Below are 26444 nucleotides of genomic sequence, written 5' to 3'. Positions count from 1 at the left end.
AGAGTATCATTTCTAAACCTACAAGACCTGTTTGATTAGAATGTGTTATTTGATATAATGACAAAATGTTCTTCCTCTTCTCTAAACTCTCATGATATTATTGGAATCATGACTTTGATTCCCTTTTTTTATGAAGAATAATTGAGGAAAAAAAGTCACTCTAGCCTACTTACTGTCAAAAATCTTCAGACAACTGTAATCAATTTCTTCTAAAGCCAAGAATGAGGGAGGGCAGTGTACCATATATCCAGATAATGAAAACTGCAACACATCATCTTAAATTTTATTTTCAGAAAGAAAAGTAAGTGGAGGGTGGAGTACCATTGTAGTTGCACTTCAGGTAGTAAGAGAGATAGATGTCATTTAGCTTTCACAGAGATGGGTTGATCACATTTTATTTCTTTGGTATCCAGCTTTTTGAACTTTCCATATAACATGTGTTACAGTTCCAGATTATTGAAAATAACTTTGAAGAATATCAGTTTTTTGTGTTGCAAAATACTGAAATTATAGCTCTTCAATTCTTCTGTCAATCATTTTCTGTATTTCCTTCTTTTTATATGCTTGTTTTTCTTCATTCTTCCTCCTAAACATAGGTTGTTATTTATAAAATCAGTTGTTCCAGTTCCCATGTGTTATGTGGCTCCATTTCTGTACAGGATTCATACCAATGTTTTTATTGCTTCTAATTAACTACTTTTGCTGGGGGGGAAAAAATGTTGTACCTGGGGTGTGTGTTTGTAGCCACAAGGGGGTGTTAGACAATAACAGCAACTTGAACTTGTTAAATACTTCAGGTCCCAAGGTTGGGAATGGAGTAACTTCCACACTTTGAGTCACTGTCATATCTTGGGAGAATGTATGTGTGTATGTACGCACACATACACAAAGATGTAAGAAGTGCTTGGTTGCAGGAGCTTTGGAAATTTTACAAAATTAAATAATTCGTTACTCTTATTTCTCTCATTTGTGGAACAAAAGTTCAAAATTAAAAATCACTGTAGCTTCTGGTAAGACCTGGTAATACCTTCCATGAAGGTAATTCCATGCCTTCCCAAATTTTTGAGTATGTAAATCATTCTAAAATGTGCCAAGCTGTCTTCCAACATTGTTTGGAATATCATGTGCACAGCTTCCAGGAGAGTGGGTTTTTTTGCAAAGTTAAATCCATATTTTCTTAGAGTACGAAATCTTTCCCACTAAAACAAGTGAAAATGTTTAGCAACAGGTGATGAAGAAATTTTTAAAAATCATTTTTCACTGAGATCATCTGGTGCAATATTTGAGCTATCCAAATAGCTTGAAAACAAATTAAAAATGTTATTTGTTTCTGAGCAGTCTTACTTTAATGTTTGTTAGGCTCCAGACTTTGCTATATAATGAAATTCTATTAATAGCATTTTAGGTGCTTCTAAATAATTTATTATTATTGTTATCACTACTACTATTTGAAAAATTTCCCAGATCTAGTCAACAGCAATTTTAAAGGAAAAGTCAATTTGCATTACTGATATTAAAAAGGGATATGTAAAAAAATCAAACACACTTCATAGACTTTAAAGTCATAGCCAATGTTAAAATTACTGAAGAAATACGTCAAATGTTTCAGTTTAAGGGTTATAAATTTGCAGTATAAAAAAGGTACTTCTTGAAAAATCATCCAGCTTTGAATTCAAAGGGTGAAGGCCTGGCAATCTACATTTTGGTGAGTTTTCCAAAGTGATTTTGTTATCTTCATTACTGGGGCAGTGGGATCAGGAGGACTTGAGTTAATTCACTTCAGGTTGTACTTAGTTTCATCTCTAGTTTTCATCCCTATTGAAAGATTTCATATTTTTTACAAATAATTCTGTGTTTAACTTGGTTGTTGAAATCTGGGAAACATTGCACAGAAGGGAGGTGACTCTAGTAAGAGAATTCAGACCCAGTGAGATAAATGTGGTGATCTCACTGCACGCAGCTGTGTTGGCTTTTCCTGCCTCTTTGCTAAACTAAAAACTTAGTGAGCTCCCTACTAGGAGTCTGATTTTTTGGAAGGCAAAGGGTGCAAGTAGGTAGAAACTTCTCAAAACAGGGCAAGAAAGAAGGGTTTCTTCATTGATGTCATCTCTCAACTAACAAACTGAACATTGTATATTAACTGTTTGCTTACTCTGTCTTCCATATTCATTTGATAGCTCCATAGAGACACAAAAAATACTTCAGGTTTTTTGCACATGTAATTGCAAAAAATTGGCCTAATTATTATGTTTGGGTTTAGAAGTGCCAAAGAGTTCACTCTTCACTACATTTGTCATTCTTAGTTCAGTTCCAAAAGGTAGGTTGATACAAAATACTTCTAAATGTTTCTGGTGATACTTGTTTAGCATCATAATCACAGCTCTCATGTTTAGAGTAAACAGTTTGCAAATAATCCTTTGGGTGAAAACTGAAAAACTCTATGGTAAATACTACTAAAATTAATAGAAAAGTAAATCTAAAAATAAAACCCCTTCACGATTTCAGATGTAGTGTCTTATTAATTCCATTTGGCACTCTGAAAGGTGCTAGAACAAACAATATTCTGTCATTTTAAAATACTATTCCTTATTTAAACACAGCAAATAAAATATTAATTTCCAGTCTCCTTGGGATTTCTAAATGCCAAATCATAAAGGCTTCTTGCAACTACAGAAAAGAAAGCTTTCAAATTACATAAAATGAGTATGTTTGAGCCTTTAACTCTCTCTATGCTTATATTAAGCATTTGATGCTTCCAAATTTCTCCAATAGCCATTACACTCCTGGCACTGCTATTCTACCAACTCTTCAGTTGCTCAGATTGCAGGCAGAATGAGCTCTGCAGATACTGGTAATTTGGTTTGCTGTTAGATGGCAAAACAAGGGTGTCTGGTCATTCAGAAATGCCCTTCTATGGGGAAAATATTGTCTAAAGGGGAGGTGAGGGTGATGGCCTGCCATGCTGGAAACAGTGCATTTGTCTCAACAATATTTGTTTTAAACTAATCTTGCCATTACTGAGGTGTGCAGTTAAACAAATCTCTCCTGAAGGATGTGATCTTCCAGGCTGGGCTGTGGCAGCTGGAGCGAAGACCCTGCAGGTGTGTGCACATGGTCTGAGGTAAGGGAGCTGAGCAAACAATCTTTTGACACCACACATTTATTTTCTTTTGCTGCTCTGTGTGTCAATATCAGCTCACTGGCTGAGAAGTAGCACTCCTGTGAGACTACTTTGTGATTCCGTATAAGGAAATAAGTACAGACTTAATTGTGGAAGCAGGTCCAGATAGGTAAAGAAAATCTCAAAGTGCTTCTGTACACTTACGAATAGAGCCTCTGTTGGCACACAACTAAGGGTTAAGTCACACTGCCTTATTCAGTATGATGAAATATATTGAATTCTGTTAACTGACAAATTTAATTAAATTTGCAGTAAAGCTTGCATGAGAATCATGGTTTTGTATTGGAATAAAATAGCATCATTTTCCAAGATATAATGAATTATTCATATCTTTATAATGAAATATTAACATGAAAAACCCTAGTTAGCTGTCAAGTTGAAAGAAGAAAAAGTCAGGAGATGTGTATATTCAAAATAAATTAGAATTGGGATTATTCTAGCCTTTAGTTACTCAGTACATGTAGTACTGAGTTTAGAGTTATGATTTCGCATGCTCTAACCCTGTAGAGTCGTATCATAAATACATCTTCAACATCAGTCAGAATATCAAGAATAGAATGCTGCATTTTTATGGTTAATATTATCATATTGTAGAAAATGGAAGAATATGATCTTTGTTCTTCAAACCCAAACTACTTGAAGTAGGCAAATCAGAATCTCTGGAGTAGGTTTAATTTTTTTTTTCTTTCCCCTATGTCTTTACTTTGGTGGGGATAAACGCTCAAGTATATTCTAACTTCTCTTTCAATTGTAGGAACAGCAATGTTCAACCAGAAATTGAATATACTTAATTAAATAGAATAACTTAGGGTTTGACGCTCTGATGTAATAGAATAATTCAGTGGAAAAGAGGACCTGTAATGACCATTAAGTTCAAATGCCTGACCATTGCAGGGCTGACCAAAAGTGTTTTCTGTGGTTTTGATTCTAAGAGGACTCAAGAAAATCTAAGAATTTGTATCAGGTATGTTACCTGCTACTCCTTCCATTCCAGATCTTACTAGTAAAAGAACTTCAGAAATATAAAGCAAAAATTTCTTTCAAGTCCAAACAGAATAATACTAAACAGAGTTGTGTGATGTTGTGCTAATTATACCGTAATTTTGATGGAATAAATAGTGTTAGAGAATCAAATGTTGTAAAGCATGTTTTTGCTCTCCCCCTGCCTCTGTCCCACTCCTCCTTTTTAAAAGGATGCTTGTAGGAGGACACAGAATGGGTAATGTAGAATGTAATCTTATCCCCCAATGAGCTGCAGCTGGACCCTATTACTAAAGATTAGGAGTGGGCCAGATGATAACAGGCAACACCTGTAGCAAATAAGAACTAGTGGCATAAAAGAGTGGATTGGTGGGAACTGAAGTCAGAGGAGTCAGATGGCTGCTGCAAGGACCAGGAATAGTCAATGCTTAGAGGAGCTGCCTACGAGAAACATCGAGGAGGCATGAAGCTCTAGTGCTATGGAATCCTTGCACTATAATGATAAGAGAACCTTTGTAATATATAGACAACAAAACTATAATGATAAGAGAACTGTTGTAATGTATAAGGCAACAGATGCTTAACACAGGAACTTCAATTTACCTAATATCAGAAAAAGTAATTGATGCTAGAGCAAATTTAAGCCTGGTAATCTGCATAAAAGAGAAAAAAGTGCTAAAAAAAGTAATATATTATGTGCAAGCCTTTTTTCCTTTAATGATTTCTTAAATGAGGAAACATCCCTTTCCTCAGCCCTTAAACCATCTAAAGGCTATCAGTAAATATGCTCTGGAGTGAAAAGAAAGCAAAGATGGAAAATGTATTTCTGGTGATTACAGCCTGACTGATGACATTTCATGCTTTGTGCTTTAGCAATGAGAGATAGAGCAACCACTGCAATGGTTGGACTGTTTGTGACAGTATTGGTAGCTGTCACAAGCCTTTCTGACTATAAGTTCATATACTGTTGTGAAAAGTTACTCTGTAATAGCTTTTACTTTTATTCAGAAAACAAAGAAGAGGGAAAGGCAAAAGAAGAAATGGGGTTCAGAACTTGACCAAAACCAGGAAAGGATTGATGGCCTCCAAGTCTCTTTCTAGCCAGGATCATTCGTAGTACACTAGAGGTGAATAATGTAATTCTGGATCCTGGATTTATTAAAGATGGGGAAGATAAAGGGCAACAACTGGAAAACCAATCTGTAGTTCTTTTGGCTCATAAAACAATCCTGAGAAGAAACAAAGACACCAGTTGTACTTGAGTAGAACCATCCATGTCCTTGTTGAATTTACCCTGTACACATGTAAATGAGTCTGAGAGCCCGCCTAAACCCATTTGGGCAGATTATTCAACTAAACATCTTCCAGGTGACTGGCTTTGTCTGGGCAATCAACATCTTCTACTGCTGAATAAGACGGAATCAGCAAGTCCCGTTTGGGAATGTTGGAGTTGTTGTGTGCTATTTTCCCCCAGCCGCCTCTAGCTGGCACTCGTGTCGGTGCTTTGGGACACGCCGTGTCCCCCGCTTGTGCCACGGGGGCTTTGCGCTTCGGTTCGAGCGTTCCCGCACTGCTCCGCACCAGGACCGCCTTTGAAAGCCTCTTCGAAACAACCAGGTGAACTAGACGTGCCAAGCTGCTGAATGGAACATCACTTGTAATCCCATGGTTATCTTGCACTTTGCATTTGAGATTTTCCCAGTGGTTTGCACTTTTTAGAACTCTTTAGTTCACCCAGAGAAGAATAAAACTGCAATCTTCTTTTTTTGTTTTTTTTCTTTTTACACTCAGTCCCCATTCCTAATTAAGGCTGTTATTATCGTGTTTATTGCAAATGGCCAATAACATTTCTCAGCTTGCAAGGTTCAATTTTCTAGGAAGCTCTTTGGTGACTTGCTACTCCCTCAGCTCTCCAGAGTCCTTCTGTAAACCTGCTAATGGCTGTAAATGTACACATCTGCGCTCACGTTAGGGCTAATGGTGCACATGTTCATTTTGCATAAGCTTGCTTTCAGCTGGAGTCTCTGAATGGTACTGGGGTTAGAAGTTAATTTCTCCATAAAGACATTTTCATATGTAAATTGCTCTCTGAACTATTTAAAGGCAGAAATAAGATTAAAATTACCATACAATTTATATTATTAGGTTTGTAATACTCTTACAGTTTAACAGCTTAAGCACAATTTGGTTAATAGACATTGTATTAACTTTTTTATATCTGCCTAATCCATAATCTGCGAAATTCATCAGGGTCCAACAAAAGAAGTGAGGTGCCTGTTAATTGGTGTTAAAAGTGTGCACACAAACTCACCAGTTACAAATAAATAGCGTTGTATTTAAGCATGCCCGCTGAATAACCCCGAGCAGAGGGATATTTTGTTTGCATTATCGATGGTTATTTGCACATTGCTATTTTTTTTTGCCCGTGGGCGAACAGAGACGGCGAACTCCGTTGCCTTTGAATCGTACTTAGAAATGGGCCCTAAGAAACTTGGAAGCGATCAGCGCGGGGAGTGTGCAGGACGAGGCGGCCGCTCCGCCGCCACCTGCGCGCGGTGCCGGCGCTGCGGGGCGGGCGGGCAGCGGGGCCGGGGCCGGCTCCGCGCGGGGCGGGGCGGGCCCGGCCAATGCGGCGCCACCGCCTCCGGGGAGCGCCCAATGGCGGCGGCGCGGGCGGGCCGGGCCGGGGGTGATCGCGCCGGGAGGGCGCCTGCAGCGGCCGCGGAGCAGCAGCCGGCGGTAGGTGCGCGGGGCCGGGGAGCGGGGGGAGCCCCGCGCTCTGCCTGCGGAGCCTCGGGGAAGGGGGACCGTGGCTCGGGGCTGGCGGGCAGCGCTTCAGAAACTGGAGCCGAGGAGCCCTAAAGTGAAGGCAGGTGGCCCTGCCGGCGGAGCCCGGGCCGCCGCCTGCCCCTCGGTGCTTGCGGAGCGGGGCCGCCCGGGGTTCTCCTCCGCGCTCCGGCCCTTTCCCCGGCCGGGGTCGAGGCACCGCTCCCGGCCGCGACCCTGTGTATCGAGCGCGGACCCGTTCCCCCTCGGTGCCGGGCTCCCTCAGGGCCGCTCTCCGCGGACGGTGCCGGTGCCGGGCTCCCCCAGGGCCGCTCTCCGCGGACGGTGCCGGTGCCGGGCTCCCCCAGGGCCGCTCTCCGCGGACGGTGCCGATGCCGGGCTCCCTCAGGGCTCTCTCCGCGGACGGTGCCGGGGCCGGGCTCCCTCAGGGCCGCTCTCCGCGGACGGTGCCGGTGCCGGGCTCCCTCAGGGCCGCTCTCCGCGGACGGTGCCGGTGCCGGGCAGCCCGGCGCCCCTCGGGATGCGCGGCTGTGCGCCTGCAGCGGGTCGGTGCTCTATGGCTGCGGAAGGGTTAACGCTCATTAGCAGCAGCGCGGGGAAGCTGCTCGTATCCACCTACCCCTCAGCTGCTCTATGTAATTACTCATGGTTTGGATTTTTTTCTTGCTTGGGTCCGCTGAATTGTGCTGCTTTTGAAACGCTTTTCTGCGGTTCAGATATTGCAAGGCAAACAAAAATCTCTCTCTCATCTTTCTGTTGTCGCGTTTGAATACGCTATGTTAAATTGTAGGTTTAAAATGCTCAAATTACACATTTCCATGCAAAGTGGATTTTTGTGTTGATATACGATCAGACAGCCTTCTCTCTGCCCATTTGTTTAGTTCATGTGTTAAGTATTCTTTCTATGCTGCATCTCCACTTTTCTCTATTGGTTTTTGTTAATTGTTTTGTGGATTAATTTGTTGTAATCAGCCTCAGCTTTTCTCATTTTTTCTTTCCTATGGCTTAATCTGTTTGAGACTTCAGGTTTCCAGAGACACAAAAGTTTTAAAAATGCTCAACTGCTTGAGTAGATTGCGTGATGCTTTGCAGCTCGTGTCTTCTCATACTTTAGTTGTGCCTTTTGCTGGGAAATATCCTTAGGATAATATTGCAGTATCGGTTTGAGGGCACTTTTAGTATTGTCAAGGCAAAAATTTGGCAAACATTGACATTTCTCGTGAATCAGATATGAATCATTCTTGTCTCCTGTGAAATGTGTATTTTGCAAATTACTAGTCTGGGCAAGTAAATTTCAAACTACAGGTTGCTTGGAAAATTATTGTGTTCGCTGATTCTGGCATGTGACTCTGTTTTTGTTTTTTCTTTTCTCTGCCAAGGGGATGGAAACATACCTTGCATTACACTGACAAGTGAGATCTGGACTTTGCCTTAATATTGTCCAGATAAACAGGTTTATTTTAATAAAGTTTGTTTTATCACCAAAAAGTTCAAAGAGCAGCTTCCCACATCTCTATGAGATGTATTATGGGGGATTATGCAACACATTAGACTTCTCTAAATACTTTGTTTCTTAATGGCTAGGTTGTCTCTTCTCCGAGAATTTTCAGATTTGAATAATTATAATTTAAAGCAGTGTTCACTATGAATTACTTTGTTATGTCATGCTTTTTTTCAGGTAAGTATTTGACCTTTTCTGTATATTGTTAATGGCTTTTCATTATATTCCTATGATGCTTTGAAGTACAAAGTGAGTAGCAGTAACTCCCTAGCAGATCTAACATACAGATTTCCTTATATGTTAGGAATACAGCTGGCAACTCTGCTCTTTTATAATTTTGGCTTTTAAATTATTTTTAAAATACCAGTGTCATCAGGAGCATGACCATTAAACTTTCCAGTAAGAAAAAAGGGTCAGATTTTTTTTCTCCCACACGATGCAGTGTTTCTCAGTTCTGACCAGTTGTATGCTCTTATAATTTGTGTCCTTCATTATCATTAAGAACGGAACAGCATACCTTGGTTTTTAACTGCAGAGCTTTCCTTGAGTTCCTTGTATCCCTCACTACATCATTGGCACAATTAATACTCTGTGTGGTTGATTTAGATTACAGTCCAAGGGATGCAACGTAAAAAGGTAACAGCAACGTCTCAGTAGTGGCCAACTCCCCATGTCGAGTCCTTGCTTGTGCTGCCTTGCCACCTATCTTGTGAAGAACTAGCAGCTGGTACAGTTCCCTGGTTGGGAAACCCAGACTGTGTGTGGGTTACAACCATATTGTGAGTGGGCTAAATACACCATGTTTATAGAGTCCGTAACTTTCAGCTATCTCAAGTCTGGCATCAGCAAGTGAAGATGAGAAGTGGTATCTAAGTGTGTTATCAACCTCTCAAGATGTTTTGCTCTGCAAGGCTTCTGTTGCCCCTGAAGCAGTGACTTTTCCAGTCTGTGAGACAGTTTCCAAGGTGGCATCAGCTGTAAGGTCATGGCTTGTGGACTGTCCTGCTCTGACGCTTGGCACCCTTTCTTCATGCAGCTTTTAACCAGGTACTGCACTGAGGCTTTGTGCAGTAAGCTAACAGAATCAATTTTGAATTGTTGAAGCCCTGTTAAAGGATCTCTTTGCAATACCATCAGCCTTCTCTGGAAGCTGGAAAACCAAAACGGTATGAGGAACTAAGCTATAGGACTATAAGGACTCATGTGGTGGTGGCAGTCCTCTAACATAATCTTTGCCATCTAAAAGTTGTGTTTAACTAAGACAATCACTTCAACTGAGCTAGGAAAGGACAACCTTCAAAAGGCAATTCTTGGCCTGTTTATCTGAGCTATTGGTTGCATTACAAAAAGAAAAAAAAAAGTATTCAACTGCAGATTATTTTGTCCTCAGATGTCTTAGTACATTTCTTTGGAGTCCATCATGACAGATGTTTTCTTACAGGATTGTGAACTCTGCTAATGGATGTAATAACTTCACAAGTGGTTAACCTCAAGGAGGGAATGCCTGTCATTGTATGTGTCGGGTATGAGCATGTGTTGTCTTCAAGACTGTAGCTGTAATTATGACCACAAGAATTTGAGTCCTAGGAAATTAGAAGCCTTACAACTCAGCTGGTACATCTGAAACTTCAGGGATTACGTCTTTGCTCCTTGTAGGTGGTCAAAGGTTTACCAGGACCTTAAACAGGGCCAGAAATCCATCTACAGGTGTCTATGTGGGTGAGACTGCTTCCCAGGAAGGAATTATGTATCCCCTATTGACTTCTGCCATCAATTTTCACTGTCTTCTAAATGTTCAAATAAGGTGAATGGTGTGGAACGTCCTATTTTTTTCAAAACTGAAAAGGGAGTACAATTTCAGAAACTGTGATGGAAAAAATTTAAAAGATGCAGTCCTGACAATACCAAGGAACACACAGCAGTGTTGCAGATTTCTCTTCTTTTCTGAAAAAACTATAGATGAAAATACATGAGCACATTATTTAGAGCAGGAATGCACTTTTAAAATGAATGTCCTGATCACCTGCGTTTCTGCATCTAAAAAAAGATACACGTAAACTGATTCTGTTTGAGCAGAAGGAGGAGCTCATTTAATGTACTCCAAGTGCTAATGCAAATTCAGTCTACAGGATCATTTTGGAGATAATTGTTACTAAAAACCACAAAAAAGGTAGTGTGAAAGTGGTGCCCTTAATGCTAAGTATTTCACTCTACCACTCAGCTCCTTGGTAAGGTTTTATGCTGTTTACTACTGTAAACTTAGGATATAGCCTCTTGACCAACTTGACAACCCATTTTTAAATTTGGCATAATCATTATTATATATTGACAGAAAAAAAAATTACAAGAAAAATAATTAACGTCTTAGAACGATACTGCAAGACTTAATAGCAGACATCAATGGTAGGACAATGTGTCCCTTAGATAAACATAGAAACAAAGAGTGCTTTTTAAATAGGAATTTATCTTAAAAGAAGTAGGTTACTGGAATGTATGGCTTTCTTATACATCAGTTCTATAGAGATACAGTTTCTGAAGGGAAACCATAAAATTAAAGAGCTTTTGCTCTCATTAATTGCAAAAATTCTTCAATAGGTGCTTTTTTGACAGGAAGTATTTCCCATAATGCTGAAAATATTTTTTAGCAGTGATATATTAAGGTTTGTCAGTCACCTTCAGTGAAATGTCTAGAAATGTGTGTAAGACTTCCTTGAAGTTTACACCCTTAGGTGTGAAAAAAGACATGCAAGTTTAAGTTAGTTACCATATTCTTCTTGGAGGGGGATTCACCTCATTAGAAAATAGATCAGGCAAAGGACCCTCTGGAGACGATGTGCTCCTTCTACTGACTATAAGCAGAGCCTCAGGTTACTATCTCAGATGTCTGACTGGGTGTCTGGAGTTAAAGGAGGTGTGATTCATCTTGCTTTATTAAGGTAACTGAACTAAATGTCTCAGCACAACTCCTTCAGCTTGAAACAGAGGGCAGAACTGACCAGTGTGCTTCAGGATCCTACAGAGGTGCTCTAGTAGTTAAAAACTATGCTGATATTCAAAGAGCAGTCAGTGTGCTCCAGAGCTGAGATTTGAAGTGGAGCTCCTGGTCCAAGGGCCAGCAGGCCTGCCCGGTGAGCTAGAGAGAAAGGATGTCTTTTTGATGAGCTGTTTCTTAATTCATTATGCTCTTTTTAGGCCAAGTTTTAGTTGGCATTTGTAGACATGAATATTTATAGAAACCAGTTCTCTCTGTGGACTCTTGGGTTTGCCAGCTGTTAAAATGAAATGAAAGAATTATCTTTAATTTACTTTTGAAATAGGGAGTGGCTATACAATACAGTAATTTTGCTATCTGAATCAAGGGCATCTGGTGAACAGAAGGTACTGTTTTGCAGAACTTCATTGTGGTTTTGTGGTTATGTGGATGATGGAAATGCATGAAAAAACATCTACCAAGCATTTTTGAAGAGAAAAGTATTACTAGCTGCAAAGCTGAAATTAGAGCTGGTCAAGCTCCACAGCACAAGGCCTGTTTATTTTCTAACAGAGCAGTTTCAATTGAATAGCTGTAAGGAAGAATTTGGCCCATGAAGTTTAATGATTAGTTGCTGTTTAGTTGCCAGCTGCTCCTAATGACAGAAACTTGCCAACAGAAATGCTCCCTTCTCTCTGATCCTTGCTAGGTTGTTTCAAGTTCACCACAGTTCAAGTATTTATTTACCTGGCTAAAGCTTACATTCTATATATAAGAATTATACATGGTGGAAGCATCAGGTGCATGCTCCCAAATTTATCCTAAATTATCCAGTACATGAGTTTAGCTTGAGGAATGCTCAGTTGATCGGTGCATGGATTACTTTGGGGGCATTCACAGCCAGAATCTCAAGTGTCACTGAAGAGAATAAAACTGAGGTAGAATAGATTTGGCAGATCTGGGCTTTCCTCTCCTAAATAACACATCTCTGACCTCTGCAATTGAATTGTCCAGTCTCTCTGAATGGAGGCAGCTGTATTAGTTTACCATACTACATACAGGCTCAGAGCTTCACACCAGCATTCAACTCTTTTTTTTTCCCAGAAAAGTTTGCAGATTCTCCCTGTATCCAGTCCAGGCTATTGATGTGAATGTGCTTGGAGCTAACCATTAAAAGATGATCTCATGGAAGCCATGCAATAATGTTGGTATTAATTATTTGATGCCTTTTAGCATGAGGTGCAACCAGTCCTCCTTCCTGCAGTTGGTGTCAGACTTGCATTGTCTCCCTGTTGCAGCTTCCTCAGCAAAACACTGAGTGTAATAAAATACAAGTGCCTTACTGCCTCCATATGCAAGAGGGGCCTGCATCACTCACCCCATGTACCTCTGCATCACTTAAAAGATCTCACCTAGATAGATGGCCCTGTGTCTTGGATTCCTCTTTTGGAATGCAAAAGGCTGCCTGCTGTCTCACAGGCACTATCATCAGGGTGCTACCATAGACTACCACTTATTAGTGTGTGTTAGCAAAAACAAAACAGCCCAAAACCTCAATAAAACCGAACAACAAAAAGTGAAGGATTTTCTCATACCCTCTGTTCTACATCATGCTAGTATACTGTGCTTATGTTTTGACTTTCTATGTTTTGTTCAAAAGTTCAAAACTTTCTTATGTTTTGACAACTAAACAAAAACAATTAAGCACAAATGCCTTAGACAGTACCATTTTAAACAAACTCTTTTTGTGCTGTGTATGAACTTGACTTGTCAGGAACTTTGTTTCTACTTCAGATATATTTTTGGTAATATTATATAAAAAACTGGGTACCTTTAAATTCAATCTTTGCACAACCTTTTTTTTTTTTTTTTTCCTAGGGCTGTTTTTTCATTCTCTTGAAACAGGAGTAGCCATGCTAAAGGAATAGAACCATCATGTCTAATGGGCCTATATTTAGGCTGTCTGAAATAGAGAGTGACAACAAACATGATATTTGTGGGTTGCCCTGAAGGACTGCAGTGTCCTGGCATCACATTAAGTTGCATTTAACTCTTCAGAAACTGGAAATGAGGAAAGACCGGTTGGATCATTGAAAGAATTTTCTGCTAGGGCAAGCTTGTTCCCTGTTCTATCTCCTCCAGAGTATTGGTTTTTGTCTGGCTTTAAATAATCAAGCAGGGTTTCCATAAACTGGGAGACAACTTCACATTTTAATGTTGCCTTTATCTATAACAATCAAGAAGGATCTCCTTTATAACAAAAACCCCTTTTTAAACTCTTCATTGGAAAGGCGCTGCTGATACAGATTAGAAGTTATAAAAGATGTCACATAGAAATACAATTATAGATAAATTATTTATATGTAAATAGTTGTTAGCTACATGGATATACAGAGAAGGCTTGAACAGAAGATGACTTTCTTGCTCAGTGTTCCTAATCACCCTTTTCAGCCAACATTCAGCACAAGAAAACTTCTTTGCTTTCATTCAGGGCTGCATCACTTCCTCAATAGTCCTTGTCTTCCTGATGCTTTCACAGTTGGATTCTGTGTTTTTCTCTCACTCTGAATCTGTTCTCCCATTCTGTGCATACTCACAGCTCAGACAGATCAATGCCCATCCTCTCTGTAGGCATACAGCCTCCAGTGAAGCATCTCTCTACAGACTTCAGTATTCAGTTCCTCCCTTGTCTTGAATGTGGCTAGTGTTTGAGGGCTTGAGGGCTTGACTTCTCTCTTTCTTGGAGATTTTTTTTTGGGGGGGGGGGGAGGTGTTTATTTTTTTGCTCTTCCACCAGCTTAGTCAAAATGAGAGTTTAACTGATACTGATTGATGGCAAATAATTGTACCCACCATCTTCACTGAAGGTGTTTTTACCCATCTTCTAGCATTTAACTTATTTGTAATCAGAAAATAAAGCCCTGATTTCATTTGTGCGGATGAAACACTCCACAATGGAATTACCATCCTTACTGATAGAAGCAGGATCAGCTTTTGATTTGTACAGTGAATATTTGAAATGCAGTAATTTGTTGCAATGCATATAAGCAGTGCTGGAAAGTTAATATCTGTCACAACAGGATGGCATTTCTTACAAGCCAGGCTGTGTGTTTTCTGAAAGAGTGTTGGTCATCCAGCATGATATTCCAGTAAACTTATGATAGCTTACTCCCTTCCCTGTTTCTTTTGTCATTAGTCCCAGTACAGAAGAAGGAAAGGTAGATAGGATTTTATGCTCTGTGTTCGCTTCTTGATGGCTGTCTTCAGTGATGTCATGCTACGGTGCCATAGTTGGTTCTGCAGTGAATAATTGTAGAACACTGTGCTTTTTGTGGAATAATTGTTGAACATTGTGCTTTTTGTGTTAGTGAGATAACTTAAAAAAACACTTTTATCATCATCACAACAGCAAATAAAATACTGGATCTTTTGGAGGGTTTGGTAAATGGAATACATCTGGCTACCTTGTCTGCAGAATTTAAATGAGAACATATGAAAGCATCAATATCAGATGTGCAAACCAGGTCACTCAGTGGGAATTTTCTTTTGAAACACACATTCCTTGTATGACTCACTTTTTGAGGTTTGAAAGAAGAAATCAATTCTTAAACACAGTTCCCTCCACGCACTGTGGATTGGAGAGTCAATTTTATACTATTGTGTTGTGCAATAGTTGTGACCAGTCCAAATTCACCATCTTGAAGCAGAAAAGAATCTGTGACAAATGTAATGGGCAGGTGTTGAAGTCTGGAATCTGGGTGCTGGGTTCTGCCCTGTGGAGGCCTTGAGAAAACAAGGACAAGTAGTAAGGACCCTGAACCCACCCTTTCCTAAGGGGATGTTAACAACCTCTCCTCCCTTACTGCATTTACATTTCCTGTTGTCTATTATGAGTACCACCAGAATTTTGCTGAACAAAGTAAAACTTGAACTATTCTAGTCTTTGGGAGGAAAAATCTAAATTAGTGGGTTTTTTCTTCTGTTTTTTTCTCCTGTTTATAAAATACTGACTGGGGGGAAAAAAAGTGCCAGATTTTAGAGATGCAAATGTTCTTCTAAACAAATTGACACAGTGCCTCTTTCCTGTGATCTTGTCCCAGTCTAGTTTTATTGCACTGTTGCTCTGTATGGTAGGAAAAGCATTTTTCTGATTGTTGCCTCAGATTCTAGTTTGAGTTGAAAGGTTGGCAATTTGGGAAGTTGTCCTTCAAGTTCCCATGCAATTACATAGCTTCAGTTACACTTTGAATGAATCATGTACCCAGAGTGAGCTATACTGAAAGTCCTGAGATGCAGAACTTCTGTTTTCCTGCTGGTGACTGATGATGTGAACTGTCACTGTCAAACATTTTGTCTCACATCCTCCCTTGGTTTTTGCCTGCTGTATATTTCTTCTAATAGTAAAAATAAATTAAAAATACATAAAAACTCCTATTTTGTTTTGCACTGCTGGTCTTCTACAGTGTCTTTCTACATTTCTCATGCTTTTAGGAGTACAAGTATAGAGGAGGTTGTACAATTTATCTCCAGCATCTGACTTTGAATCTCTGTCTCTCATTATGAGACATCCAGAATCCATGAAGTATTTCTGAGGCATGGCCTTGGCAGGAGAGACATTATTGCCTTCTGAACTGCCTAAATATGCTGGTATTGCCTGCAGGAGAGCATTTTAGGTGTCTTCTCTCTGTGGAAAACAGAGGAGCTTGTGTGGTAGATAGATTTTGGTGCAGAGAAAACAGCAGCTGTTGACCTTCCAGATATTAGCCTTGACACAAATATTCCTGGGGGAGATGCTTGTGACTTTCTTACCAATGCATCCTGTACAGACTCTCCTCTCTTACTGTCACTAATTGTGAGCTTCCAGGAAAGCTGGGATGTGCGTTTGTGGCATATGCTTTTATGTGTGCTGGTTGTGCTGGAGAAAATAGGGTCATTCCAGGTCACCTCAGCTTTAACACTGCTTCTGCCATGGACTTGCAGTGTGGATTTAGGCAGATCACTTTGTATGTGTTGGAATAATTGAGAATGGTCATTAGGGTGGCTGCAGTGGGTCCTGGGCTCAGGCAGACCACCAGTCTGCTTTTCTGTCATTCAGAGTGCCAGATAGCTCTAGTCCCCTTCATTACCTCACTCCACCTTGCCCCATCTCTGTCTCAAATCACCAGGAGACAGCACTAATGACCTACCTTGTAATGGCACAAGGGGCATTTGCTCTGGCTCTGCAGAGCAAATCTTGTTACCATTCACTCAGGTGTAATCCATAATGGGAAAAGCCATCCTTTCTCCCAGAGAGGCTGCAGGAGTTCCATAAGGCACGTCCATTTGTCTCCCTTTGGGCCCTAATTCTTCCTTTCATCTGGTGAGTTTTTGTTCTGCTTTTGTGTGTGTGTTACATGCAGCAGGTAGTGACTGAACTTTTTAAGCTACATCTGAAGTCATGGAGCTCATATAAAAGCATGTATCAGAGTAAGTAAAACTGGTCTAAGATCTAAGACAGAGTTTTATCAGAGACTTTCTCAGGGCAATTTACAAGCTGGCAGAGCTGTATATGTGGAGGAAATATTGTCAATATTGCAAATACCATAATCAACCAAATGTAACTTTATTCCTGTCATCATCTAGGTCGTTCATAAGGTAAACTTACCTGAGGTATTTAGGCAGAGGTTGATAAAATTATTTTTTTCAGCAAGAATGATATCTAAATCCACTTCCTTTATTTCATTGGGTTTCTTAAATTCGTTGTTTTGGTTTATTTTCCTGTTGTTTAGCACTGTGTTTTGTTTATGCTGTTGCACCTTGAAGTACTTGGGATTTGGTTTTGATGCTGGAGAACAGAGTTCCAATTTGGAGTTTGTTTATTATTCAGCTCATGATGTGCTGATGGTCAGTGTTTATTTACAGGCCAAGCCGAGAGGAAGAGCCATGAGCTCTCTCTCACTTGGAAATTTGCCCAAGGCAGCAATCATTCCTCACTTCATGCTACCAGAATAGTTTCATCTGTACAGGTTTGCCAAACACATGGTCAAGATAAAATTACTTATTTTTCCTTGAGGCTTTCCTGGTGGGAGTGAAGTTTGTTTTTTACAAGAAAAGCCCTGGTCAGAGTCTTTCCTTTTCTTACTGTCCCTTTGGCTTAGTTTTTTTTCTTTTAAGTGAAATTTAACAGCTTATTTAGTTGTTTTCCCACAATGGTCTCCTACAAAACCAAATGCAAACCACTGTAACCAGTTAATGTTTCAGTTCCTGAGATTATAAGGGAATGTATAAGCAAGAAAAACAGAATCACCGTATGGATTACAGATTTTTTTCAATTATGTTGCCATGTAAGGCAATAGAGTATATGTACTTAGCACAAGCTTGCAATTGATATATTTGGAAAACAAGAACGCAAACAACTGAATTTCATTCTCAGTATTTTTACTCTGACTTTTTTCTCCTGTTTTCCCATATAACTGTAACCTAGTAATTCTGGGTAGTGATCAGAAAGCCAACTGCAGCCTGCATCTTATGGATGTAACTTGAGGCAATTGGAGAAATGACCCTTAGTGCTTAAAATTATTAACTGTGCTAAGCTGTTTCTTCTCAGCAGAGTTGAAATCTACTGAGAAACTGTTTGAGTTTGCTGTCCAAACACATGAGTAATTAAATACTTGGAATGGTATGTTTACAAAAACACCATGCAATTACAGATACTTCTGAAATCCATTTCAGATACTTCTGATACTTCTAAGCCTCAATAACGACACAAACATTTCTACATACCAACATTAGTACTGTTGGTGTTTGTACTCACATAGTGTGTAAAGGTCCCCCCTAAAGTGAGGGCTCATTGTACAAGGTGCTGGCTGTCAGACTTCTGGATAATTATGTGTGTCCTTCTCAAATGCATGATTTTGGTTTTCCAAGATAAAGGGAGAAGGACAATGCTATTCCTTTTCATCTGCTGCTAGAGTGGAGTTGTACAAAAGGACAGATGTGTAATCACATCACAAGAAGGAATGGCTGTAGTCTGTGAATTTACATAGTTTTGAAATAAGAGGTTTCTAGTTATCAAAGCAGTTCTGTCATTTTAGAATAAACCTTCATCAGTCTTCAAAAGGGCTTGCATAATCAAAACACTGAGGGGACTAAAGAGACACAGAGTTTTGTTCCAGCTCTATGATCTCTACCTTCTGGAGACCTGGAAATAACGGTCACCTACTTGTCACTCATATTTACACGCACCACTGTGAAACTGTAACGTGAGAAGGGACACCTGAAGCAGAAATTGCAGCTTCTTAGAGAGTTTTTTTTCCTCATGGTCAAGTCACTGCCTTGGAATTGGTGGTAAGGATCATTGGGTAGGTAAAACATTGTATTTACCGTGTAATAGCAGGAAACAAACAAACTTCTGATTCACATTTTTTAACCAAAAATCTGATAAATTAGCTTACTTTTTTTAACCAGTTCAGCATTAAGCGCCTAGTGCACATAACACAAATCCAGAAGTAACAATCTAAATAATCCTGTTAGTGTAGAGAGAAAAAAACTGCTGATATGGCCTGGTAATATCTTGTTCCAAGAAATGTGTTTGGGCTGTGCAGCATAAACTTTTGCTTTAATTGTAGCTCACTTAGAGTTTAGAGGATCCATTTGATCTCAGCCCTAGTAGGCTCCAAAGTTCATTCCTCTATGAATATCCAGAGATGTTTGAGATTTCTGAAGAACGGGAAGGAACACTCTGAAATTCACTTGCAGAGTACTCACTGCAGTGTTTAAATAGTGGTGCTGGTTGCTTTGGTACAGAGGGGATTCAGGGCTCTTCTGGAGAGATTTACCTCTGTAGTGGTTCTGCAGATTGCAGCATTGTTGTGTTGACTGAATGCACAGTGGCACTGGTGTTGTGCTGGCTGAGGCCCATTGGTTCACAGTGGGATGGGGTTAGATATTTCTCAAAGGAGGATTTGGGAGAGTGAATGAGAGGTGAAGTTTGTGGATGAAGTATTTTTTCCACATAGTCTGCACAGGTGTTAGCTATATATGATTCATAATTCTATACAGGCATTTAGGTCAAGGGGTAGGAGTGAGGATCTTTTGTGAATGTTGAAAGAATGCAAAATTCTATCTTTTCTTCTTTTTTTTTTTAACCTAACATATGCAGCCTCAAAATGCCTCTATTCTGAATATCTTTGAAGTTATTAGCTATTCAGACTGCCTTTCTTCTCTTTCAGGCTGCTTGTCTAAAGGGCATGATAACCCTGATAAGTCAACAAAATCTCTTTTATTTACCAAACTAAGAAGTCTCTAGAAAATTCCAGTCATGGGAAAGTTGTATAACCCTCAATGCACAGTATTTTGATGCTTTTCTGGGCTTATAATGCTTACTATCCATTTTAAAGTGCTAATTTTGCTGTCTGGTACTAAGTGGATTTTAAGAATTATATTTGTCACAGGGCAGTATGATACTAGAGGAAATCCATCTTAAAATAATGGTGTAATTCTCCCACGTACCTGTTCTGCTGAAACAGTCCATTTTCCTGCCTCCTTTCATATCTTTCTTCCCCTTGAAATTAAAAAGAAAAAGAAATTTAAAAATGAGCTCTACTGAAGTCTCTGTGCATACAGAGCAGGGTAAACTGTTTTCTTTTTTCATTTCCTGCCACTTCATGCTTCTGTCAGGACTTTTCCAGGAGAAAGGGCAGGGTCAGTATCCAGTTGTCTGGGAAAAGAAAACTTAGTTACAGATATTTAAACAAGACCAAAACAAACAGCTTAATTGGTCACATGAGGAAAACAAGACACCAAGGTCATCCTCTCCTTCCCTTATATGGCCTCCAAATGACCCTAAACATCTGATTTATTTTTTTCCTTAGCTTGCTTCTGTGTTTAGCTTTGTAGTTTCTATTAACAGCACCCAAAATAGATATTATTCAGGGCAGGCAGGTGTACCTGCCCACACTGCATGGAGACAGGGGTCCTGCCATGGCAGTGCGGGAAAAGGGGCCCAAGTGCTGCTGTTCCTCCTGCAGGAGGGAATTGGTTGTGTAACAAGGGTAAGATGTGCAGGGTGACTGGTCAGGGGCTCACAGCCTCTGGAAAGTCTATGGCAAGGGGATCAGTCTTATGGCAGATTGCACTTAACCATCAGGATTATCTCTGGGAATCCTTTTATGTGTTTGCAGGAAATGGTACATTTTGCATTCTATTCTGCTCAAAAAGATTCATCTTCAGACAGGAATTCTAGTTGTCAGACAGGTTTGTGACTTCCAAACTTCTGAAGTTTTCAGCTCTTTCTTGACTGCTGATCTGCCTTCAGCTGACAAAGGACTTTGTGTCCCTGACTAGAATAACAATATTGGGAGCTATTTAATGATCTGTCTCCTTCAGAAATGCTAAAAGATTGAATGCATTTAAATATGTCTGCTTTTTAGGCCCAAATTTTGTTAATATGGGGTAAAGAGAAGTCTCGGTGAAGTATCTGTTCTTGTACGCTAACATGAAGTTTCACCCTGAAAAACCCTTTAGTTAGGTGAGAGACAGGAGGCCAAGAAATGCTTCTTAAAGCTCTTTCAAATAGGTCTGAGTTTCAGTATTTTCAAGTACTTCAACACCATGGCAACAAGAGCTTCAGTGCTTGAGATAATTGGGGACAGAATTAGCATATTTCCCTAGGAAGAGTCTTCCGAGAGTTTTGAAGTGGTTTGCAAAACTGAGGTGGTCATGGTTTCCTGTCAGAGAGAATGTCTCTGCCTGGACCTGACCCTCCCAGTTACTAGCTAACAACCAGAGCACTTTCCAGTGCTCCATTCCATCTAGCAGATTCACAGATCTTTGTGAGGTGCGTACTGTTGAAGGGCCTACTAAATTCAGTTTTCACATCTGTGAAAACATTTGCTGAGCTACAGCAAAATTATGCTTAACTCTGGACAAGGTCTAAGATGGTTTTTAAAATTAGATTTGAAGTTCCAGTCAAGCAGCAGAGTGGAAGGTACATCTAGATGAGAGGGCAGATCTCTATACCCAGACCATGATGAGAGTCATTGGCCGCTCATCCTCGTTCCAGAATCAGCTTCATAATTGTTATTGATAATGAAACATGCAGTTTATTGCTTGCTCTGCTGAGGGATTAGACATTGTAAGCAGCAAGGTGGGCAAAGACATGTTGATAGCTTAGAGTGGGGATCAAGTTACATCATAATCAAAATTTGCCAAACCTGGGAGAATCTCCTCATCTGCTCTTGCTGGGATCACGAGAGGCATGGCTCCTTGAGTAAGGACTAAAACATTGGTTTTGGTGATGGACTGTTTTAACATGAAGATGATTGCTTTATATGGAGGAGTTGCTCAAGTGTAACCCTCCTCTAAACACAGGTGACATTCCTGTCTCAAAGGTGGTAGTGCTTTGACAGTGCTTGTGACTGTGGTACATAAATTGCTTTAACATTCTATATCATAAAAAATGGTGGCACTAGTTCCTCCCATTTAATTTTCTAAAAGAAATCATCTGCTTTCTTGTCTTAACAGCAGTTGAAAAGAAAGTGCAAAGGAGGTGTTTCCATCTATTGGCTCATCTTCACTGTACCTCTCCCATTCTGCTTCTTCCTCCTCCTTCTGATCCCTGAGTGAAGATGAGTGACCTGCTGCGAATATGACATCTCTGACAAGTGTCATTGCCTCCCAGCAGTCCGAGTGGGTGTCCTTCACTGACGAGCTGCTCCTCCCTGTTCCCCCACGAGGTAAGCGCTCTGATTTTATCTGGAACTGGTGAGACTTCCTTGTTTGATTTAGACCAACTACTGGCATAAATCTAGCGTATATATGTGATATATATGGGAGAGCTTGCCTTCTAAGTGGAAGCAGTTTGTGCAGAGATTGAATTATCTCCTGCTACCCCATGTAACAGGAGAATTTGGGCCAAAAAGGCAAATCGCTCTCCTTGTGTGATGTAATGTAGATCTACTATAGCTTTTGGACCTGTGCTTCAAAATTCAAGACAGTATCCAACCAGCCACTGAGGACATCTCACCTATTAAAATCAAGTGCAAGACTGCCCAGTCTTAATCCAAAAACTGCATTAGGTGAAGGAAAAATTCCTACATTTAGTGGCAAATTTTAGTTGTTTCAATAAAAAACAATGAAATAATGACCAATCCTGTAAATCTTTCTATGTTACTGCTATTTTAGGTAGCACTGAGGCTCCTCCAGTGAAATGTTTTAGTTCCTCTGACACATCCTCAGAAGAGAACCACAATGCAAATGGAGGATTTCAAGACCTTTTCTGCTCAGAGCTGGAGGAGGCAGCTGAGCAGCCCAAGGTGGATTCTGGTAACCATGTGTCTCCCAGCACTGATCTGTCATCATCCATCAGTGCTTGGGTTCAGTTTGAAGATGCACCATGGACCAGTGCTTCATCAACCCACCCACAAACAGGTGAGGCAAAAGCAATGAGAAGGTGTGTTCCAGTAAGATAACAAAGTACAATGAGAGCATACAGGATTTTTGCCTTGCTCTTTGGCTTCTCAAAGGTTTGAGTAGTTTGCACTGTATTTTAACACAATTAATGTTATCAGAGTTTCAAAAAGGGCTCACAGTATCCTTCTGGATTGAACAAGAAATATTTTCTTTTTGTAAAGAAAATTAAAGCCTTTTGTGATTCACTCCACCTGTGTCTTGACTAAGTCTTGGAGATTGCCAAAATGCATTCATGGGGAACGAGCATAGAGGTGTTTTCAGCAGTGACATTTCTTACATAGAGGTATGAAAAGCCATTGAAAAAGTCTGAGCCATATTCGCCTTTGTAATCTGGAACCCAAAGAATGTGATCCTGGCCTTTACCCGATCTTAGTTCCCATATGCTTTTTGCCAGCAGTTCATTGATACCAGCAACTAATGTGCCAGTGCTCATCAGTACTTCCTGCTGTCTTTTGATACTTCCTGATGTCTGGTGATTTAGCAGCTGGAGAATTACAAAGACAACAGATGTTTACCTTAATTCCAGCATTGCATGCACTTATCTTCAAATATAGCAGTTCTTTCTGACATGCTTTAAACATGTGAATTCCCTGTAACACATGAATAATACTTCTGACAGAAAACTTGGATTGTCAGCTTTGGATTGGGTTTTGGATAAACTCCATCTGGTTTTCCATCTGCTATTTTGATGGATGCTGCAGACTAGTCCTTTAGAGACAGTGTGGTTAGACCTTTGTGCAGAAGTAGGGGAACCTTTAGAATCTCTTCTAAAAGAGATTTCTCTGACCTTCTTTATATTTATTTGTTGGTTCTTAGTTGTAAATACTTATTTATCCTTGTGATGTGGCGAGAAGGAAGAGCACCCATGAAGTATAAATACGTAAAACTGAGATACTCTACCTCTCTCTCTAGTTTCATGGCTATGTGATCCTTATGCTTACTCACACAGCCACGTACTTTTTCAAATGGGGCTGTTGGTTGCTCTGACTTGGTATTTCCTTCCTAATGTTGTTATATCCTTGTTAACTGAAAAATCTGTAAATGCACCTTCTTAAGCAAAAATTAAAAATCTTTCCTCAACCTTAATAAAGCTAATCATAAGAAAAAGACTTCCATAAACCAAATTTTATAGTATATTACCTGATGTCCTACCCTTGGAGGGATGTGGCCTGGTCTTAAGGTATATAATTAGCAAAAGCACTGCGTGTTGGTGTGGGTTTTCAGTCACAGGGGACACTAGTCTGTAGGCAGAGGTCTAGGACATCCAGATGAGGAGAGTAGAGTAGACTTTCCAAAAGCATTGCAGTTTTGTAGGAGACACTCATTTGTGCCCCTGTAGAGGTTTGTCCTGTATGATCCATGTCACTGAGGGAGGATATTTACACACTGACTTTGGCATCTGACTGAGATTCATGGAGGAGGGTGGTTGCCCTGACAGTCAGATCAGGATGTACTCCATGTAATTCTTGCATGGGAAACTATTATTCTATGAACTATATAGGAACCCTAAGGAAGTGTTTCCTAAGGATATTTTAAAATCCTTACTTATGAGCTGGTCCCACTCCTTTTCTGGACCCTGTATGATAAAGGGCCAGACCAGTGCAGCTGACAGCCTCTGAAGGGAAGCAGAAATGACAGGTCTTTGTTTCTGGCCCTTTACTTTGAGGGACGTTTGACAGCAAGAGGTGGGATAAACTCCAGCCTAGTTGTTCTCCATTATTGTGCAGGTCACGATTTAATTCTATGGGCGGCAGCAAAGCTGGAGAGCTGCGTTCGCTGACACCCGGAGTGGAAAGCCCGAGGTGACAGCAATTACTCATTTCCAGTAGCAAACACTCTATGTAGGAACAATAGCAAGTACCCAGCCGGGGGAGGGAGGAGTATAAAGGCTAAGTGCAAACAGAAGGATTGGTGTGAGAAGGACGGCCACATTTGAAATCTGTTTCCTGTGCAGGCAGCTGTGAAGAGCAATGTCCTGGAGGCTCAGCACCCCCGGTCGCGGTCCTGTCAGGGCTCAGCGCTGTTAGGAAATCTTCTGTCTGTCTGTCTGTCTGTCTGTCTGAATGTGCTTGAGCAGCTGCTCAGCTGACCAGATAATTACCCAGGCTGATGGCCAGGCTGCCTGGAAATACATTTTGAAAAGGGATTGCGAAGTGGGATTTCCAGAGTGCCGTGAGAGCAAAGAGGATCAGTCCTCAGAGAGAGAGATTCTGTACATTGGGGCTACAGTATTTTGGCACAGGTTTCCCCAAAAGCAAATATTTCTCTCAAAATGCTCAGAGTCTAAAAAAATAGCAATGTAAATACAGTTGGAATGTAGTGGTTATTCTATAGGAAGTACATTTTAAACAAAACCAAGGCTAATGCTGGATCCTTTTTGTTCTGGGAAAACTGAAGGCATTATTGGGGCTACAGAGGTTGGGGGACTGATGGCAAGAAACCGGGCTGAACAAACAGGCAAAGAATTTGGAAGATGTAAAGAAAGGTCAAAATCTGAGGTACAGAAATGAAAAGCACCCATAATAAGCCTCACAGTGAAAACTATTTTATTAGTATGCTCTTGTAAACCCTTCCTTCTGCCAGGTTCAGGTAGAGTAAATGCTAAGCAAAATGTTTGATTCAAAATATTTCAGCATTTGAGGTTTATGTATAGGTATGTTAACTGACAGCTGCCAAATCATGTGGATTTCTCCTCAAGAAGCAAAAACTCTTGAGTGAGGCCATAGAAATATTAAGTCAGAGAAACGATGTATTGTGGTGTCCCATTCTCTGTTTCCCTTTTGTGGGGAAAAGGAGAAATTTTAATTTTGTTATGATTATTATCAGCTTAGTCAAACTGTTACTGCCAAAGTGAAAAATGAGATTTTAAGGCTGACCCAAATGTTCCTATCACAAATGCTACACAATCTGTAAATGATCACAGCCAGCAGGTGACAAAACATTTGCATTTGTTACACAATGGGCCTCCAGCTCACAGTCTCATATTCTATCAGTGTTAGCTGCACTCTTCAATTCAATGAGGTATTCTTACTCACCATAATTAGAGTAAGGCAAGATCTATTACATCATCCATCCTAGTCAGCCACGCCCACTTCTTCCCAAGAGCTTTGTCTGGTTTTAAATGGCTCAAATTACTTGGACTCTTACCATGACCCTTGAGAGGCTATCCAACAGCGTATCTGGGCTTAACTACTTTGTGCTGCTCTCTCTGAAAGTAGGCAATACTTGCAACACAAGATCAGCAGCTGGAAACTACACCTGTCACTAGAAACTGTGGTGCTGTGTTAAAATCAGAAAAATCTGAAGTCCTATGTAATAAGAAAATAAATGATGCTAACGTGGTTTATTGTAATACAGTGTAGGGATCAAGGACAGGTCCTCAAAACACTAAAAAGGAATTAATGCTTCGAGGTAAATCTGCATATTAAAAGCCAGTCCATTGTTTTAAGCATAGATATGTCAAGAAAAGTAAAATGCATGTTGAAGGAAACGTTTTTCATTTTGGGAATCAGTGAGTTGATTTTCAGTATCCAATGCATGCTACAGAATTTGCAATTTAGGGATAGTTCTGG

The 26444-nt window shown here is 40.2% G+C and overlaps 1 protein-coding gene across 1 annotated transcript in view; it reads left to right on the top strand.

Moving 5' to 3' along the window:
* Positions 1-6822: 6822 nt before the first annotated feature.
* Positions 6823-26444, top strand: part of STON2 (stonin 2) — a 68001-nt gene continuing 48379 nt past the window's right edge. The window contains exons 1-3 of the mRNA XM_036384142.2: positions 6823-6901; positions 21925-22136; positions 22585-22830. Of these exons, the coding sequence (XP_036240035.1) occupies positions 22049-22136; positions 22585-22830 (334 nt within the window). The 5' untranslated portion in view covers positions 6823-6901; positions 21925-22048. The remainder of the gene's footprint in view (positions 6902-21924; positions 22137-22584; positions 22831-26444) is intronic.

Source organism: Molothrus ater, chromosome 6 (assembly GCF_012460135.2).
Source record: "Molothrus ater isolate BHLD 08-10-18 breed brown headed cowbird chromosome 6, BPBGC_Mater_1.1, whole genome shotgun sequence".
NCBI lineage: Eukaryota > Metazoa > Chordata > Aves > Passeriformes > Icteridae > Molothrus > Molothrus ater.
The sequence above is the reverse complement of the archived record's forward strand: the minus strand, read 5'-3'. Positions and strand labels throughout refer to the sequence as shown.